Source organism: Varanus komodoensis, unplaced genomic scaffold (assembly GCF_004798865.1).
Source record: "Varanus komodoensis strain SLA01 unplaced genomic scaffold, ASM479886v1 scaffold38, whole genome shotgun sequence".
In the NCBI taxonomy this organism is placed as follows: domain Eukaryota; kingdom Metazoa; phylum Chordata; class Lepidosauria; order Squamata; family Varanidae; genus Varanus; species Varanus komodoensis.
Window position 1 is genome coordinate 7791677 of NW_025335909.1, and position 17693 is coordinate 7809369.

The following is a 17693-nucleotide window of genomic DNA, read 5'->3' on the forward strand; positions in this document are numbered from 1 at the left end:
TCCCTCTCACAGCCGACGCCGCGCCCGCGCCCAGCGCCCGAGCTCCGCCGCCATCTTCCGCCTCGTCGCGTGCTCGGGGCCCGCGCGGCTGCTCCTTCGGGAAGAAGAGACACAACGGCGGCGGAGGAGGAGGACGAAAGGCGCGAGGCGAGGTCAGCCCCGCCCCCTCGCCGGTAAAGCGCCCCGCCGCGCCGCCCGCATCCGGGCCTCTGCCGGCGAAGGCGGTGACGACACGCGCGGCCCGCGACCGCCGATTGGCCGCGCGGCCCTGCTCCTCCGAATGTCAGTTACGCACGCGGGAGGCCGCCTTACCCTTAGCCGCCTGGACTACGACTCCCGGCATGCAGCACGGCCCAGGGGGGGCCTGTGCTCGGATGCAGAGGCGGTGCGGCATTTTTGGGAGTTGTAGTTTTTTCCTACACGAGACCATGCGCACTTCTCTTGGTCGGGTCACCTTTTCTAACAGCGGAAAGGAAATGAAGTTGGGCGTTGGGATTAAATGGAGGGAGGGAGGGCGCAGGGCGGTGTCCTTTGAGGTGACCATGCGGGAGGAAAGAGGTTCCCGCTCTCTGATATTTATACCTAGTATGTGTGGGTTAATGTTATTTTTAATTATGACACCACCTGTGCAACATCACTATGTAACTGGCTCCAGAAGAGGCTACTGTGATTCTGATCTCAAGGACACAAAAGGCCTCGAGTGAGTCAACCTTGCAAAACAGAAAAGAAATTCCCAACTCTTCTCAGAAAGCCTCCGGGGTTTTCTTCCGGGCTCCCGCCCGATTTACTCAGCTGCGGTTTCCCCAGAGCTGTCTTTTAAAAAAACAAATCACCAGGAATGTTACATTTTTAAGAAGGGAAAGAGAACAAGAAAGCAGCATGACTCCAAGCCCATGCATGTTTACTCAAGAGCCGCTGATATTCAGTGGGTTTTACTCGCATGTAAATGTGCAGCCTTGCAAGATGTATAACCTACTCTATCTCCGATATAAATATTTATGCCTTCAAGGGATGTCATTGGCTAAGGTGCAAACCTAAGCATGTTTAGGCAGAAAAAATGGCCTACAAGTCCTGAATATGCCCCAGCAAGTGTAGGGGTGGTGGTGGTTTCCCTAAATAGGTTTAGGATCACGCCTTACATTTTTGGGAGTTGTGTTTAACTTTATAGATGCATCTATAGGTAATCCTATTTAGGACTATTGGTGCAGTTTATAAATGCCATAAATACATACATAAATAATCCCTATTACAGGGGTGGGCTGTAAACAGATCAGGAGGAAATGAAATGGTGGGTTTGAAGTTTCCCTGAATGGCCTTCTAGGAGTCTTTGATTATAAGATGGTCTGTAAGTATGTTTATCAGTGCATTTAGCTATGCAGAGCTTCCCCCACCCCAACCCTTGAGGGTCCAACTGAAAAAAATAGCATCTGAATCTAGGACAGGTTTCAACCACACCTAAATTGTGATCTTAAGCTATTAGCTGTGGCACTGCAGAAGAAAGATGCAGTAGTTCTCATGCAAATTTCACAGCACACCAGACCACCTGAAGGCAGAATCAAAATCTGGATCCCTCCAGTTTCATTCACTAGTGGCTCCTGCCCTCCTAGTTTGCTAATCTTATAGAGGGTTGCTTCCAATTCCCTATATGGTTGTGTTTTCTCAAAGAACAAAAAACCTGAGATATATAAAAATAAAATGTGAAAAAATTAAGAACTCTGTTCTTTATTATCTGTATGGTAAAAGTAATACATTTTCAACCCAGCATCATAAGTGTTTGCTCTCACAGGCCCACATGCTCTGTTCCAGTCAAGCCTGTTATATTTGCTTTCAATGAGCTCATTTACATCTAACATTTTGTTTTGATTATATATAATTCAGGGTGTGCAGTTATGGAGGTTTGAGCCCACTTCATGTGTCTTAAAATGAAACCCCAATGACGAAGCGAGGCTTACGCACAATGCTGGACCCCCTTCAAACTTCTCCCAAGCTGCTGGTAGCTGCTGGAGGCCTTTCACAAGCTTGTATCGCTTTTCTAAATCTCTCCATGACTCATTTGAGCAAAATCCCCCAGCAAGGCTTGTTTTTGTTTTGCAATTTAAATTGATCAAGTAGAAAGGGGACTTGGACTTTGAGTAGGGAGGATCCCACTCATGCACCATTGCCCAGGAGATGCACTTTGCTCCTCTTTGGATGCCAATTTGGGGGCATCTCAGAACATTGTAGACCAATGTGCTTTGCAAGTGAACATTTACACACAAGAACATAAAGCCATGCTGAATTTAATCCCAGTGGATCCCATAGTTATAACTACCAATTTCTAAACTAAACAGTCTCAGATCCTGTAATCTTTCCTTAGTAGGGGGTTGTTCCACCCCCTTGATCATGCTGGATGCCCTTTTCTCTATCTTACCCCAACTTAACAATATGCTTTTCAAGTGCAGGGACCAGAAATGCACTCAGTATTAAATGTGTCATTTCACCATACATTTAGAGGAGGAGAGAATGATAGTTTTATTTTCACTATCTTTTCTAATTATACCTGACACAGAATTCTCCTTTTTTCCTGGAGTAGAGAGATCTTTCTTGAGCTCTTTGCCCTTTCTGCCATCCTAAACAATCCATCAGCAGCAGACTTGGCCATCTCATCGCTCACTTCTAATGCCAGATTCTTTATGGAATCTCTATTAATGCATGTGACATCCTGCACCAACACTGCAAAACAAAACCAAGGAAGCTGTACTTTACGGGGACCTTCCTTGTTTAAAAGCATGAAATTAAATTACCACACACTCTTTCTAAGAGGCAGAATGTATGTAGAAAAGGACTGATTCACACAACCATAGATGGAGCTCTCTGGGCAGGCACTGCAGCGTAGTTAAGAGCTTCCGCAACACAGTGGCTCACAACAGGCCCAACAACGCTGTATGTCTTAGATGTGTGACAAATGTGCAGAAATATGGCAATCTGATGGTGCGCAGGAGTGCATATAGGTATCACGGCAAGATGCTAACGGTCAGCTTGAAACAACTCCAATAAATAAATCAGTGTAAAAGAAATAAACAGCGAGCAGCAGCCATCGCACATATGATCATGGGTGTGGCATCAGGAACTAGTTGGCAGGCTCAACGGAGAAGTTAAAATCTGGACCCAAAGCTGCTCTTGGTCAGGCCAGGTGTGAGTCACACTGGCAATAAACAACGTGACTAATCAGCTCCCATGGCTATTGCTGCCTACCAGGCTGGGACTTCTGGAAAATATTATATTTGCACGCAAACAGAATTAACTACAGCTTGAGTTTTAGCTATTCAGATATTGTCATGGGCATGGCTAATCCCTGCAAATAATCAAAACAGACTCCACTGCACCCTCTGCTGTTCAGACAATGGAACTTTTGAGCCATATGACAAGTCAGGCACTCTGGGCCTTCCAAGGACCTTCCAGACAAGGTTCCTTTCCTGCCATCACCTGCCGTACTCACAGAATTATGTATGTTTGTGTGTTCAAATGACATCACCTTCTGCATCTCCTATTCAAAAGAACTTCCACATTCTTTCCCACATTTCTTCTTTTTTCCTACTGCAAGAGATCTGTTTAGAAAGGACAAAAAGATGCACAATAGCATCTCGTGGTAAAATCTGTCCATCTGTCTGGAACCACCCATATAATGATGAATGAGATGGCTTTGACTGAAAACTCCAAATTGTGATGTGTGGGTAGAAAGGCCATAATGTGTGACGCAGAACAAAACAGGAACGTCTTACTTCATCACAAAGGAGAAGTGGACATTTCTGAGACATTTCTGAGATGTCAACATGTATACTCTTATCTCACTTTTCCCGTATACCTACTGTCTGTAAGGTTTCAATATAGGCCAGATATACATTTTCCATTGGAGGAGGGGACCTAATTCATTTGATATACAGTCAAAAGCATCAAGGAAGGCAAAGTAAGGTACAGAGACCCAGGTTTGCTGCCTCAACTGAATGCAGGCAGGAGGTCTTGGCATGCCAACTGCTCTCTCTGCTCAAGAGTAAGGACTTGGAACCTCTCTCTACAAATGGTACAAAGCAAAGCCTCCTGACCCTTGTTCCTCTCAACCATTCCCAATCCAGGGCTTCACTGTTCTTCAGTATAAATACCCCAGGTCACCTGCAGAGAAGCAGCCCCTGCCTTCAGGCTGATAAATTAAAAAGATAAGACACACAAAGGGAGGTAAAGCAAAAAGGTGGAGGAAGGACAAATCAGGCTGACAAAGGCAGAAGGGAATGGTGAGCTATGAGCAGGCATTTGTATCAGGGTGAAGCCATTAGAGTGGCCATATGCCCTACTTTATAGAGGGCAGTCCTCCATTTGAAGGACAGTCCATTTCAAGTTTTTTTAAAAAATAACCTGAGAGAGCACCGAGTCCTGGAAATTGTCCAGTGAACATAGTCTGGGCAGCAGGTTAGGAGGCTACACAAGTCTCTTATGTCACAATCTTATGCACATTTAAACCAGAAAAGGTGCTAGTATTGTCCAGCGATCAGTGGGGCAACTATGGAGGCATGGCTGGCTGGCTGCAGAATGCCGGGAACTCTAGGGCTTCTGTCTGTCTAAACATGCATAGGAGCACACCGTTAGTTACAGATTTTATCACTAGGCTAAGATGGGTTGTACTTCTGTTTCAACCACCACAGTTATTTTTAAAACATCCACCTATAACTTTCGCCTATGTAAATTCTATATACATTGGTGCTCTTCTGCCTGTTTTGGCAATGCATAAGCGACCACCCTCTCCTGCTTGAATATAGGCGCTGCACAACAGCCCTCATATGTTTGCCATAATGCCTACACACACAGAGGCTAGAGGCTGGATGGAGTCCCTGAAGCAGCCGGCGTGAGCTTAGGTGGACTCCGGGGGATGGTGGAGGGCAGGAAGGCCTGGAGGAGTGTTGTCCGTGGGGTCGCGATGGGTCGGACGCCACTTCGCGACCAGCAACTACCCCCCCTCCCCCACGTAGCGGTTCACGATCGACCGTTGTAGGTGCATGGGCCTGAGGGCGGGCACCCAACGCCCGTTCCGCCGAGGCTGGCAGCCCAAGTCTTCGGCAGTGCCAGCCGCCCGGGACCCTCTCTCAGGCGGCCACCGCCCGAACAGTCGCCCCGCGTCGGGCCTACCTCGCGCGCACTGCGGCCGTCGCCACAGTAACAGTCCTCTCCCATGATGCCTCGGGCACGCGCCGCTGCTCCTCGCGGCGCCGTCAGGCGGCGCTGCAGGCTTCACTCTCCCGCAGTGCCCGCTCTTCCGGGTTCCCGTCGTGCCTTGCGCTGTCTCCATAGCTACGGATCCTCGGGCGTCTAACTGTTGCCTAGGCCGCGGCGGCCTTGCGGAGGATCGGGCGCCTGAATGGGGTGCGGAGCGCCGCCGCCGCCATCGCCGGGGCCGTTCGCGGTTCTTCTCTTGCTTCTCCCGATCTCTTCGTGTGCCGCCGTGCCATCGAGCGCAGCCCCGAGTTCTGCTACGGCCCCTTCGGTGACTAGCCGGGATGGGGTCACGGGTTCGGGGCCGGAGACCGAACGAAGCACGGGCACAGGGCGGGCAGCAGATAGTCCTCTGCCCTCTACTACCGGACCCAGCCAGGGTTTCCCAGGCATCAGCGAGGAAATCCCCACTGCGACATCCATCTCAAGTCCCGCTGGCCCCATAGGTTCCAGCCCGCGCCCTACTTCGGAAGCCCCCAGTTATAGCACCATCTCGACAAGGACCCCCACGCCTTCGGGGGCAGTAGTTACCGAAGCGACTCCCCGATCTGGGCCCTGGCCTGTGCCCGTGACCGACGGTGAGCCCCCGTGCCATCAGTGTGGCGGGTATAAACTGGAGAGAAAAGGGCAGGAGAAGTCATTGGCTTCCAGTGGAGCCTCCTTATATAGAAGCAGTCTTTCTTGGAGTACTGGGGACAAAGAATGGGGCAGGTTGGCACTTCGTGAACATTTGGGCCGATTGCAGGGGCAATACTACCTGCGGAAAAGATCCAGGCTCAGATCTGAAGGGCAACCAAATGCGTACATGTGCAGAAATAATCAGGGCACCTGTATCTTTATTTCAGCAAGTGCTCCTGGGCAGCAGAGATCTGAGGCTCCAGCCCGAATGGGCTACCTCCCGACACCGCCTCTGCTTGCTTTCCAGGGTAGTTCCAAGGTCTGGGAACAAGACCGGGAAACCTTGCAATGCTAAAATGACATGCAAAAAACACCTTTGGGGTTGGGAACGTCAAATGTGTCATTAACAGTTAATTCAACCTTTTAAAAAAATGTCTTGCTTTCTCTTTTTACCAACCAGATTAATACACGTGCAAAGTAAGCACAAATAATTACAAGTTGGGAATCCAGGACAAAAGACTTTAGATGACGAGCTTAAAAGGAAGAAACCCTCTACTTGCATGGATCTGTATCTAATAGTATAAACCCTTGATAGACAACCCAGCAACCCTCCAGATTGCTTGGATTATAACTTCCTCAATCCCTGCTGGCTGGGCTCAATGGGCATTGTAATCCCAAACTTTTGAAGGGCACTAGCTTGCCCACCCCTATTTTAGACAGGATGATTTTTACAAAGTTACATTCCTTACATTTCAGTACTATTGTTGTCCTAACCTCTTTGTTTCCAGTGGCTAAGTTGTGCGTCTGTGACCTCCTGGTGGATCAGTGCGATGTAAATTGCTGCTGTGACCCCATCTGCACGGCTGCAGATTTCAGCCTCTTTACTACATGTTCAATTCCTGTTGTCATGTAAGTGCTTGTGCAGATATAATAGCGTGAAACTTGCGGGTGCCTTTTAGAGTGGATTCTGATGGTCAAGGAGGAGCTGAAGTGCAGCTCACATGTCACTGTAACCCTTCACAATGCATGTAATTGCATTCATGTGTTTGTTTAACCAAAAGTAGCTAATCCTGTTGTAGTGTCTCTGTAAGTAAAAACACCTGAACATAATGGACACAAGAGCTTGTTCAAATATACAGCTCTTGTTGTGGCACAGATCTAACACAGGATGCAGTGTAATGTTCTTTATACTCACATTGGGGAAGGACTTTGGGCCAGTCAGAAAAGTTACTCCTAGCCTATCTTACAAGGCTGCTGTTTTGAGGATAAAATGGAGAAGAGCTGCCTCAGGTTCCTTGCAGAGGATTAAAGGCAGGGTATAGACATAACGTAATAGTAAGAATAACATGAGAAATGTAGACAGGTTTTGTAGATGTGCTGAGCCCTGCCTTGTATAATATAACAATGGAAGTGCCAAACTCTTGAAATGGAATGCCCATTTTGATGCCAACAATTTTTAAGTGTTTTCTTTCAATTATCTCATCAAGGGAGGAATAATTTTAGACCCATATCATTTTTCAAAGGATGTGATTATGTATACAAAATGTATTATTAATGTCCCATTACAGTCACCATTCTGTTGGGTTCGTGGTGCTGGACACTGTGCCTGTGAAGCTTCCCTCCATTTTTTTTCTCTGGGCTTTTGAGCTGCTCTCCTCTCAAGCGTTTATGCTTCTGGTGGTTTTGTGCATTGTGAATCTGCCAGCCAAAGAAAGCTCTGCTGGCAGGAGTGTTCCTGTTGACTACAAATACGCCAGCAGGTTTCTTGCTGCAGGTTTCAGAACCTGAAACACGTGCCTTGCTCCCATCGCTTTAGTGTGTTCAAAATAGCAGTATGAATTATTGGGACAAAAGGGCAAATTTATCCAACTGCTTGGCTCCCCCCCTGCTGTTGCATCAGCCCAACCTTGCGGCAGAGGCTTTAGCCTCCACTCTGTGGAACGTGACTCATTCCCTCATCTTGGATTGATGCTTGCCTTTGTTAAGGCCCACAGTGCTGATCTGCCACCCACGTTCAGGTACTTTCAGACTTACTAGAGACGTCAAAGTGAAAGCTTCCTGAGCATTAGATGAACTCTCTCCTGTGAAAAGAACTGTGGCCTCGCGCATAGAAAGGCAGTACAAAATGTTCTGTACTGCATCTTCTGGAATGCACTGCTACGGCGTGGCCCTCTTGGTGTTAGATTCTCTCGTTTTTACATTCATTTCGCTTAAAATATTTTAAAGCGTACACAAATGCCACCCTGCTGCCTCAAAAGAAACCTCTGAGGTGGCCGATTGCAAGAGATTTTAAAGCACAATAAAGCCAAGGTGTTTTCCAAAATTGTAGTTTTACAGAGTTTGCTCTTAGTCTAAGCCTACATGGTTGTACGTTAAAAACTTGATATTCTGTTTCTATCCAGTTTCGATGATCATTTTTGTCAACTGCCCAGAAAGCTTTGGTCTTTAGACAGAATAGAAGTGAGATAAAGGAATGCTGCTCCACTCCACACTCTTCCTTGTTGGTGGAAAATCAAAGTCTGGCATTCAGTTACTATTAACATTCCTTCATCTTGGATTTGGAACAGCGGTCTTGAGCTGGGGGTTCTCATAAGATGTGCAAGCTGCAGAAACAGTCCCTCCGCGTCAGCTGTTCTTCCTCCGTTAGTGTCGAGATTTTCTAGGTGTGAACAGATGCTTTGTTCTTTAAAAACCTTCTTTTCCCCACTCCCCTTTGCAGAGGTGACAGCCAGTTCTGCAAGCAGAAAGCAGCTCTGTACTCATTAGACACAGCAGTTCACCCTCCTGAGAGGATATTTCAATTAGCCGACAAGGTCAACCCCAGCATTTTCTGCGTTCAGGTCACCAACTGTAAGTAGTGCCAGATCAGAAGCAAGCTTCTTTCAGGCTGATGGTTCAGAGGCCTTGTGGCTGGCCATGTTGAGGCCTGGACTGATGAGGGAGAAAGAGAAAAGAGCAAGGCTGGGCATGGTGTGAGGATGCAGAGAGGTTCATGCAGCACACCCGTGTTATCCCCAGCCCGGGCTGCTGGCCCTTTGGGCAACAGGACACACCAGTGAATGTGGTTGCAGAATGATAGCAGGTCATTTTTAGGAACTGAATCTGCACCTGAAATTGTTGTGGTATCTTGTCTGAGACTTGCAGCATAGAGCCATGCTGCAGTTCCTTTTATCTGTTTGCATGTACAGCTGAAGGCTTGAAGTGTGTAGATAAAACACCAAGATTCAGCCAGCTGAATTTGCAACCCCACCTGCCTATGGGTAGGTTTCTGTGTTGTGCGGATGAAGCCACTGCAGGTTATTTGAGGGTCAAAGGACTGGCCCATGGTTTGTGGCAGGGTTCTGCAAGGGTTCTGAACAATTGCCTGATTGGGGGATGCATATTTAAAACAGCATCTGGTTCACACCACAACTCATCTGGGATTAAGGAACCCATGGTGAACGTGCTGTGTCGTACCAAGTAGGTCTCAGCCAGGCAGAAGATGCCTGGAATGCGTTTTTATTGCCTTCTGTGCCAGCATTCCAATGCTGGTTCTGCAGGTGTTAATTGGGATGTAAAACAGAATCTCTCCAGCTTGCATGTTGGCCTTGTGAGGAGAGGATGTCACTTTGCCTTCGGTGACGTGAGCACTTTGACCGTGCATATTCGTTTGTAAAGCCATACAGTCCTCTTGCCTGAACCTGTGCTTGGGTGTTTTCCACGTGATCCCATTGTGAAAATCTGTCCCATTGTTCAGTTAACGGTCATCCACCGAATCTGCCCGCCTGTCTTTTTTTCAGACAAAGCTGCCTTGTACTTCCAAGATCCAGAAATACCCACTTCACAGAACTTCGATAGGTTGCTTCAACAATTTGGTGGGGGTACCTTTGGTACTGAAAATGATCTTGCACTGACAGTTGAATCAGAAACCCAGCGTGCTGCTGATGCAAACAGGACCAGCAGATATGAAGTAAAGATTAAAAGATCTCACAAATTGTACCTGTAATATTAGAATGGCCTTAAAATGCGGGCGAGTATATTGCCATTACAGATTAGAACACAAGGCTAAAATATACTCACGACAAGATGCTAACATATCTATTATGTCACTTCTTACTTGTGTTTTCTGTTGACAGTTTAAAGACCTTATACAGACTTCCAGTGGCTTTCTGAGGTTTCCTGCTCCTCTCTTCCTCTCCTTGTGCACTCACAGTAACCCTGCAGGTCAGAGAGAACACTTTTTGGTGGCTCTTAGCATGTGACGGCTCGAAAAATCTTTTCCCTCTCTGGGAACTCCCACTAGGGATCATTGTATCTGCCAACAGACCATGGTATAAAACTTGAAGGGGCATGAGAACTGTGACTGACCCTGTATTGCAGCCTCTTGGATAATGCAGTCTTCTCTTGCTCCAGCCATTTTTGTCACGAACAAAAAACAGGAATTTGGAGCTCAGAAACAGACTTGACTGGGGGGAGAGAAAAGAAGAGGCAAAGGTTCAGAGACAGGAAGGTGGGGGGAACCTGAGGGGGGCCTTGTATTGTTGGTGGAGCGCTTGTTTTGCATTTGGGAGGTCCCCCGTTCAGTTCCTTACATCTCCTGCATCTAGCAGGGATAAGGCATCCTTCAGGCTGGTTCACACGTAACGATAAGCCAGAACCGCTGTGAACGCAGGCTTAACATTGGAGCGCACTAGCCTTCCTGGCTGTGCACTGCCTCCTTTACCAGAGACAGCATCCCTGCACAGACCAGTTGCTGAGGAACCTGGACAGATGGAGGTCGTGAACCCATCCTGCCTGAGGGGTCCTGTGCACAGCTGATTTGCTGCCATGTGGGTGGAGTGCTGGGCCCGTTGTTCTGGCCCAGGCTGGCTTTTCCTTTGCTCTTAAGCTCTGACATTCACGCATAGTGTGCTGGTTGATGCCGTGCAATTGCTTCAGCGTGGTTCCCATTTCTGGAAGACTTTCTGGTGACTTCGTTGTTTCTGTGGTTCCTCCAGGGTTTCTTATGAAACAGGCTGCAAAATGCAACACGTTGCTCGGGGGAGACAAGTGCACCACCCTCCCAGAGCTCAGCATGGAGTCCTACATCAATTCCAGCATCTTGGCTGTGAGTGCTCATCGGAAAGGGAGGGATTTTGTATGGAAAAGGTGGGGGAGGAGGGCAAGAAGTCGGGGCTGCAGGGGGTTTTTGCGTTCAGAATGAAAGCATTCGTCCCTGTCTTCCCTGGCAGGAATGCTGGTATTTTGGGGATGAACTGCTTATTGCTTCTGCAAAGAAAACAAAAAAGATTGTGTCTGAAATGCCGCTGCTTCTTTTGTTCCCATTAGGTACCCAGTTCGAACCAAATGGTACGTGTCTCTTTGACAGATTGGCTGTTTATCTGTGGGCGTGCTCTGCACGCAGCCTCTTGCCCCACGAATGTTGCAATTAAAGGATAACTGGATGATTGCGCCTGATTTGAACTTCCAAGTGAAACCTCTTGTTTTAGCAGATTTACAGCAACCTTGTGTCCCTACAATGTGAAATCGCTCTGCATGTGTGCAGGCACCTGTGGACACGGCTCTGTGGCTGTGTGCAAAAGCCAGAGAGAAACGTTCTTGGAAATACTGACATTGCAGATGGGGAAATACAGTTTCTTTCCTCCCCGCTGTGCATGTTGAGAGAGATTAGAATGCATGCAGTACTCACTGAATCAATCCTAAATTCATTTCCTTGTTTTAACGAAGATTGGACAACCAATCTGTTGTTTCTGTTCAACAAGCTGTTTTCAGCCATCGTCCCAGTCGTGGCGTTGTGGGGGTGGCAGGAATCGGAGCTGGGCAGCTGCTCCCTCATGTCCATTGCCTTCTCTCAGGTATTTGAATGGCTCCCACTAAAACCTGCAGGTACAAGGCACGGCTGCACTTGGGGATGCCATTGTGATGAGGGCAAAGGGGCCACCTTCCCCAGCCCCAGCCGACCCTGGACACTACTTGGGAATCACGGCTCTAAGTCCACAAACGCTAAATGGGTCGAGTTCTGCTTTCCTGGTCTGTGCGGAAGGCAGGCAGGTATCTCATCGACCTGTAAGAAGAAGTGGCAATTCTGTCTCTCAACTCTGTTGGGCCTGCTTGGTTACATTTTCAGGTGAACATCACCATCCAGTCCATCACAGTGGAGACTCCAGAGGGGCTGCGCACGCGTCTGGGCGCCGTGGGTGCCCCTCTGCTCCCCAGATTAAATGGGAAGTTGTGCAGCAACTTGGTTCTTGAGGCAAGTGTCCCGTTTCTTTTTCCTCCTCGAGTTTCTCAAAAAGGCATGAGCAGAGGCTCATATGTAATGGTAGAATCCACAAGTTGAAGAGACAGAGGCCAACAGACCTTCAGATCAAGTCGTGTGACATTTCCTGAAGTAGGTGCTCCTCTTCTCTAGATTTGCAGCTGGATCCATCAACAACAGACAAATTACCTGCAACAGTGAAGAGTCTCGATTCCAATAGAGAAATGATCTTAATGAAGCAAAAACCAAAGCGATTCCTACCTTCGTTTAGCTAGCTCTATGTTCCTTCCCCACCAGATAGCATGGAAAGGGTTTAAAACCCTGTGAAATTAACAGCAATAAACCTAGTCATTTGGTAGCTCACATAAATGATCAAACACCAGCCCGAACCTACTTTCCTCTTCTGTTTGCCTCATTCCACCCCACTGGGAATGAAACAAGCATGTGAAAACACATCTGCTCATCTGGCTCCTTTGCTTCATGGTTCCCACGTGCTCTCCCTCTTTCTTCATCCCTGTCCTGGCTGAGGTTCGGAATTATATTTTGCTTGTGCTGTGTGGTAAAGCAGCAGGAACACTAAGGTTTGGGGTGCGGGGGATGATGCTCTTTATATTCCTAGCTATTCCACAGTTGTTGACACTCCTGCTAGTTAATTTGTATTAATGTTTTTTGGTTTTCAGGCGAGTTATTTTATCACCTTCACAGAGGCAGGCGAAATAGTTGGCGCAGCGGTCTCTTTTGTCCTGGGGTCTGTTGACGTGGCAGCATCTTCTGTACAGCAGGCTTTTGAGATCCATTTCATTCAGGTAAGTTCCCAAAGTATCTGTAATGACTTCCTTGGGAAGCCCATTTAAAACCACCCCCACCAGATAATTCAAAATAGGTGACAGCTCTGGAAGAAAATGCAGATGTCTCAAAAGAGGAAGGACTTCAAATAAACTGTTTTTCTAATTCTCCTGTGTGCTTGTTTCCTTCAGCCCCACCCGATGTTTGAAAATTGTTCATGTATGTGTGCCTTCTGTGTGGGGTTGAAGGAATAATAACAATACATCATCAGTTAATCAAACAATTCAGTGCTTATTAAACGTGATTGGTGAAGCATTCATCATCGTAAAAGAGAATTTTCACATTTGCTGCTCAGAAGTCAAATTGCTAATAGAAAGCAAATACTGTTAATGTCGGCTTGTTTTTTTTAACTAGAAAGGTACTCTGCCTGTTTCTCTCAGTGGAAGCCCTGGTTACGTTGTCGGACTACCAGTAAGAGCTGGAGTAAGGTCAACTGGATATCCTTTTAAAAACCTAAGCATGGTTTACAATGACTTGGAAGATTCTCCCTGCCTGGAAAAATAATACAGAGAAATGTTGCCTCATTCTGTCTTGAGCTGATGAAGGTAGATGCAGACCCTAAATGCAGGAGCGTGTACTGCATTGCATTTCTATCTTTGCCCCGGGAAGGAGCAGGAAAGCCGCTGTAGAATTGGGTTTTCTGGATGTCCGAATTAGCTCCGGATACTTGATGCCAGGAGTTACTGCAAGCATCACAGTCCAGAGTGAGTCTCCGTCTCACTTTGTTTTTCTGTTGCCACGGTCACCATTCAGCTGGGTGGAAACCACTTCAAGTCCTAGGTTATTCTGTGGAGTTCAGGCTCGTTCATAATTCAGGTGGGATGCTGGAGAGCAAGTTAGGCTTGGCCAGTTATTTCAGCCTTGGGAGTGAGCTGATGGGGCTGGAGAATAGTGGCACCAGTGACGGCAGAGCTCCCAGGCTTGATGCCCAGCATCTCCAGTAGAAACAGCCAGGCAGCGGGAGTGGAGTAAGCCGCTTTCCTGCCTCTCAACCTGTAGAGGGAGCCGATGGAACCAGGGCAGCAGAACTGATACATTGATCTGGCTTCCTCTATCCCTCACAAAGATTCAGAATTTTCGCAGCCTGTTTCCCCACCTTAACTCTGTCTACCTCTGGAGTCATTCAGAGTATGAATGAAGGCCACCTTACCATGATGAAAAGCACACACACTCAGGATTGTTTAGCTGAGGAAGGAGTCCGAACTCCGGTATTGTTTGGGTACAACATGATGTCTGGATGCCAACTGAGGTAAGGACGGAAACACACCAATTACCAAGAAGGTTCTCCCCGTCATGCTCAGAGCATCCGCCAGCCTGCCGCCAAAGGCCAGCCTCAGTGGCCCGCTGGCATTTTTTCTGTCCTCCCCGCATATTTATTATCCAAATGCACACCTTGCCCGTGAATCATACCGTCAGCGTTGCCCCACTGGGTGCAGGAGAGGGCAGGAAGGCTTGGGCTGCTGGTGAAATTACTGTGCAAGCCATGTTGGCGGCAGCAGGTTGCACCCAGGCAGCCCTTACTCTCTTTTCCAAAGAATCGCCGAGGATATGGACTGCAGGCTCTTGGCCCCAGCACTCCTGAATGCTCTGAAGGGCCCAGACTTCCCAGACTGTGTGGCCTCATTTGGAGACTCCTTGCCCCAGAATGGACTCGACTGGGTGCAGATTTCCTACAACGTCACCAACCCGGTAAGAGGTCACCCATCCTGGCCTAGGTTAAGGTGGGTGGTTTCTTTTCCTCCAAGAACTGCCCTCAAATAGATCCCTACTCGGGATCCGATCTCCTTAAGGAGTTCCAGTTGCTGGGATGAAAAATCCACATTGCTCTCCCCTCCACTGACAGACTGCAGACGCAGGAGTGTGGAAGTGGCGAAGGATTTGTGGGGGTGCTGACTTAGGCATAACCTAGCCGTGCAGGTAATTTACCTATTTGTATCCTAGCCAGATTTAACTCTCTCTCCTTTCTCATTTTTTTTTTTTCCTTTTGGAAGACGACCTGTGAAATTCCTGTCTCGTTTGAATTAGAAGTGAAATGGACTAAATACGGTTCCTTAGTTAACCCCCAGGCTAAGATTGCGAGTGCCACAGCGACGGTAGGGACGGCTCCCTTGCCCCAGGTGGGTGCTGCTCTCCAGTGACGGAAGGCACAGAGCCACGCTTTGGGTGGATGTTCAACAAACCTGTCGCCTTCCAAGCTTGCAGTGGGCAGATACGAGCAGGAGGGCTGGCTAATGCACTTTGCCTTTTTGAAAGGGAACTCTTGACGCTCTGCAGCACACCGAGGGCTCTTTCGCCGTGCTTCAGCTCAAAAGGTGGGGTTGGGCTGACGGCCACCCACGAGCTTCGAAGGGAAGCTCTCTGGACGCTGGGCGATCCGGAGGTGGCTCGCTGCTAAATGTGCCTCCTCACTGCAGCTTTAGAGCTGCCTGTGAAAGACTGACAGCAGCCTGTGGCCCAGAAGCGGAGAGAGAGGAAGAGACCGGCAGGAAGCGCACACAGGGGCTGCTGCTTGGTGAGGCCCCTCTGTCAGCGGGTGCCCCCTTGCGGGCCAGGCACTGGGCCCTGCCGACGTCCCAGCGCTGCCACCTCTCGTTAACCACCCTGAAAAGAGGAATATAAGCAAGTGCAAGACTCGTGCGGGAAACGGCAGCTCCCTGTGGCCGGCCCTCCACGGCACACAGAGCCACGTTGCCTCACCTCTCAGCACGGGCCCCCCAACGGCGTGTGCACCCCCTCCTGGGGCTTCCTTTCACTGAAGCCAGACGGCCCAGTGATGGGACCTCTGGCCGCGGAGCAGCGGTCGGGCGCGGCAGGAGCAGGGCAGCCAGCAGAGCAGCCTGTTGGGGTGGAAGGGCCAGCTTCCCTGCGCCACCTGCTTCCGCCCCGTTGGCCCACGTTCTGCCGGAGTCCTTGCAGCTACATCTGGAGGTGGACTGGACCCAGCTGTCCTCCGGACCTGAGGAGGAAGCGAGGGCTGCTTGTCCACCAGGGCCTCAGACCAGCAGGGGTGCGCCCACCGCTAGTGTCAGCTGCTGGCTCAGTCAAATAGGATCCAATGCAACGGCACATGCGGGCTGGCGTTGGGCCCAGGGGTGCCAGCTGCCTGCGACTGGCTTGACGGGCTGTGCTCTCATGTGCGCCCAATCCACTCCCGTGACCAGAATGAGTCAAGGGCCAGGCAGGTTTCCAAAACCGCAGTTCATGACTGCCCGAAGCCCTTCTCGGTCCCATGAGTGTCTTGAATTCGATGGAAAGTGAGAGCTCTCTCTGCCTTCCAAGAGGACTAGGAGCTTAGGAAAGAACTCAGTTTTCTAGCAGCTCCATTCCACACTTCTTGAGAAACTGCCCTGGGTCTTCCTGGCAGGGAGCTACCAAATGCTGCAGGTGGGAGGTTGTGTACACACACACGCTTTCCAGTCGCTTGGGAGGTGGCTGGCGGCTGCAGCTGGTAGGCAGCAGTGAAATGCCCGTGTGCGTCACCTGCGAACTCTTCTGTCTGCAAGACGCGCCACTATTTCTTCTCTTTGATTGCTGTGCTGATGCGGGGATGGCCAGTTTCACACCTCAGTTTTCATCCCGTGCTATGAGAGAAACTCCTCTTTGTCTGCCTCTTGCAGGTCGGTTCAGGAAGCAACAGCAGCATCCAGATACTCAGCTCCGTGTCTTTCGTCGATGTCTCTGCTCCTGCTGAGCCCGGTTACAAAGCACAACCGACCTTCGAGGCCAAATTGCCACTTGACTTTTTCTTTCCATTTGTTTAAAACAAGCCTTGATTCAGAGAGGCACCCTACTTCTTTGAGCCCTTTTGAACCCGGGCTGGGTTAAGCGAAGTGACCAGCCTGGTCCCCAGCCAATTCTTCACTGCTGCCCTCGCAGGCGGGCAGGGAGGGCTCGGCAAGGCCCTCGGCAAAACCAGGCCTACGGTCCACTCTGCGCACCACAGAGCCCGCCTGCTGGCGATCCCAGCGTTTCTCCGGCCAGGCTGTCCCCCTCTAGAGCCGTGGCACGCGCATTCCTCCTCGTTCTTGTAAGATGGGAGCGGCGGCTGCTCTCAGACACGGGGACTCTAACCTGCCTCTACAGCACAGCTCCACTTCCGTCCCGCTAGCCGGGCCGCACCGTTCCTGCTGGACTGATTTTGCCAGCTTCACTGTTCGTCAAACCATCACACCAAGCTCTGGTCCTTACCTCCATTCTGTCTGCTGACAAGAGAGGTGGCTTGATCCACAGCAGGCGGCTTTGCCCCACAAGGGCTTTACCTGGATCGTGATGGAGACAGGAGGTGGAGAGGAAGGAACAGCTTTGACCGGAACCACAGCTGGGCATTTTCATTTCCGAGAGCATTATTGGGCATTCTTTCATTTCATTGAAATAACTCTGTATTTACAAAGAGTTTTCCTGCTCTGTGGAATTCCTCTCGGAATTGTCAGTGCAGCCATTTCCCACCACCATCAGCAGTCGCCTCTGTCAGTGGCAGCTTGGGCGTTTGAAAAAGATGTCTGCTGGTGCTTCTGGAAGCATTTTTAGTGCCTTGCTGCCGGAAGACGAGAAGCAGGAGAGGGCGGGAAGAGTGGCAAGGGGATCAGCAGCTTCTGCGGGGCCGCGAACACCACGTCCAGCAGAAGCTCCAAGGCACATGTGGGCCTCCCCTTTCTCCTACAGTGGTGACTTGCCGCTTTGTGAAACTCATCAAGGTCCTCCTCCTAAATGGATACATTTTATTAAATTATGTTTTGCCTTTTAAACTATA

At 49.3% G+C, this 17693-nt stretch overlaps 1 protein-coding gene across 2 annotated transcripts; it reads left to right on the forward strand.

Annotated features, from left to right (window-relative positions):
* Window positions 1-5368: 5368 nt before the first annotated feature.
* TCTN1 (tectonic family member 1) lies at window positions 5369-17691 on the forward strand. 2 transcript variants are annotated; one of them, XM_044440764.1, is made up of 14 exons: window positions 5369-5819; window positions 6648-6768; window positions 8579-8709; window positions 9639-9808; window positions 9975-10062; window positions 10836-10945; window positions 11167-11187; window positions 11966-12091; window positions 12778-12903; window positions 13298-13380; window positions 14055-14192; window positions 14479-14632; window positions 14935-15060; window positions 16561-17691. In XM_044440764.1, exons 1-14 carry the CDS (start codon window positions 5387-5389, stop codon window positions 16702-16704), a joined length of 1971 nt encoding a protein of 656 aa, XP_044296699.1. In that variant the 5' UTR covers window positions 5369-5386; the 3' UTR covers window positions 16705-17691. The 2 variants fall into 2 exon arrangements, with proteins under 2 accessions (XP_044296699.1, XP_044296700.1); XM_044440765.1 differs by lacking the exons at window positions 14935-15060; window positions 16561-17691 and adding an exon at window positions 14787-14898.
* The last annotated feature ends 2 nt before the right edge of the window (window positions 17692-17693 follow it).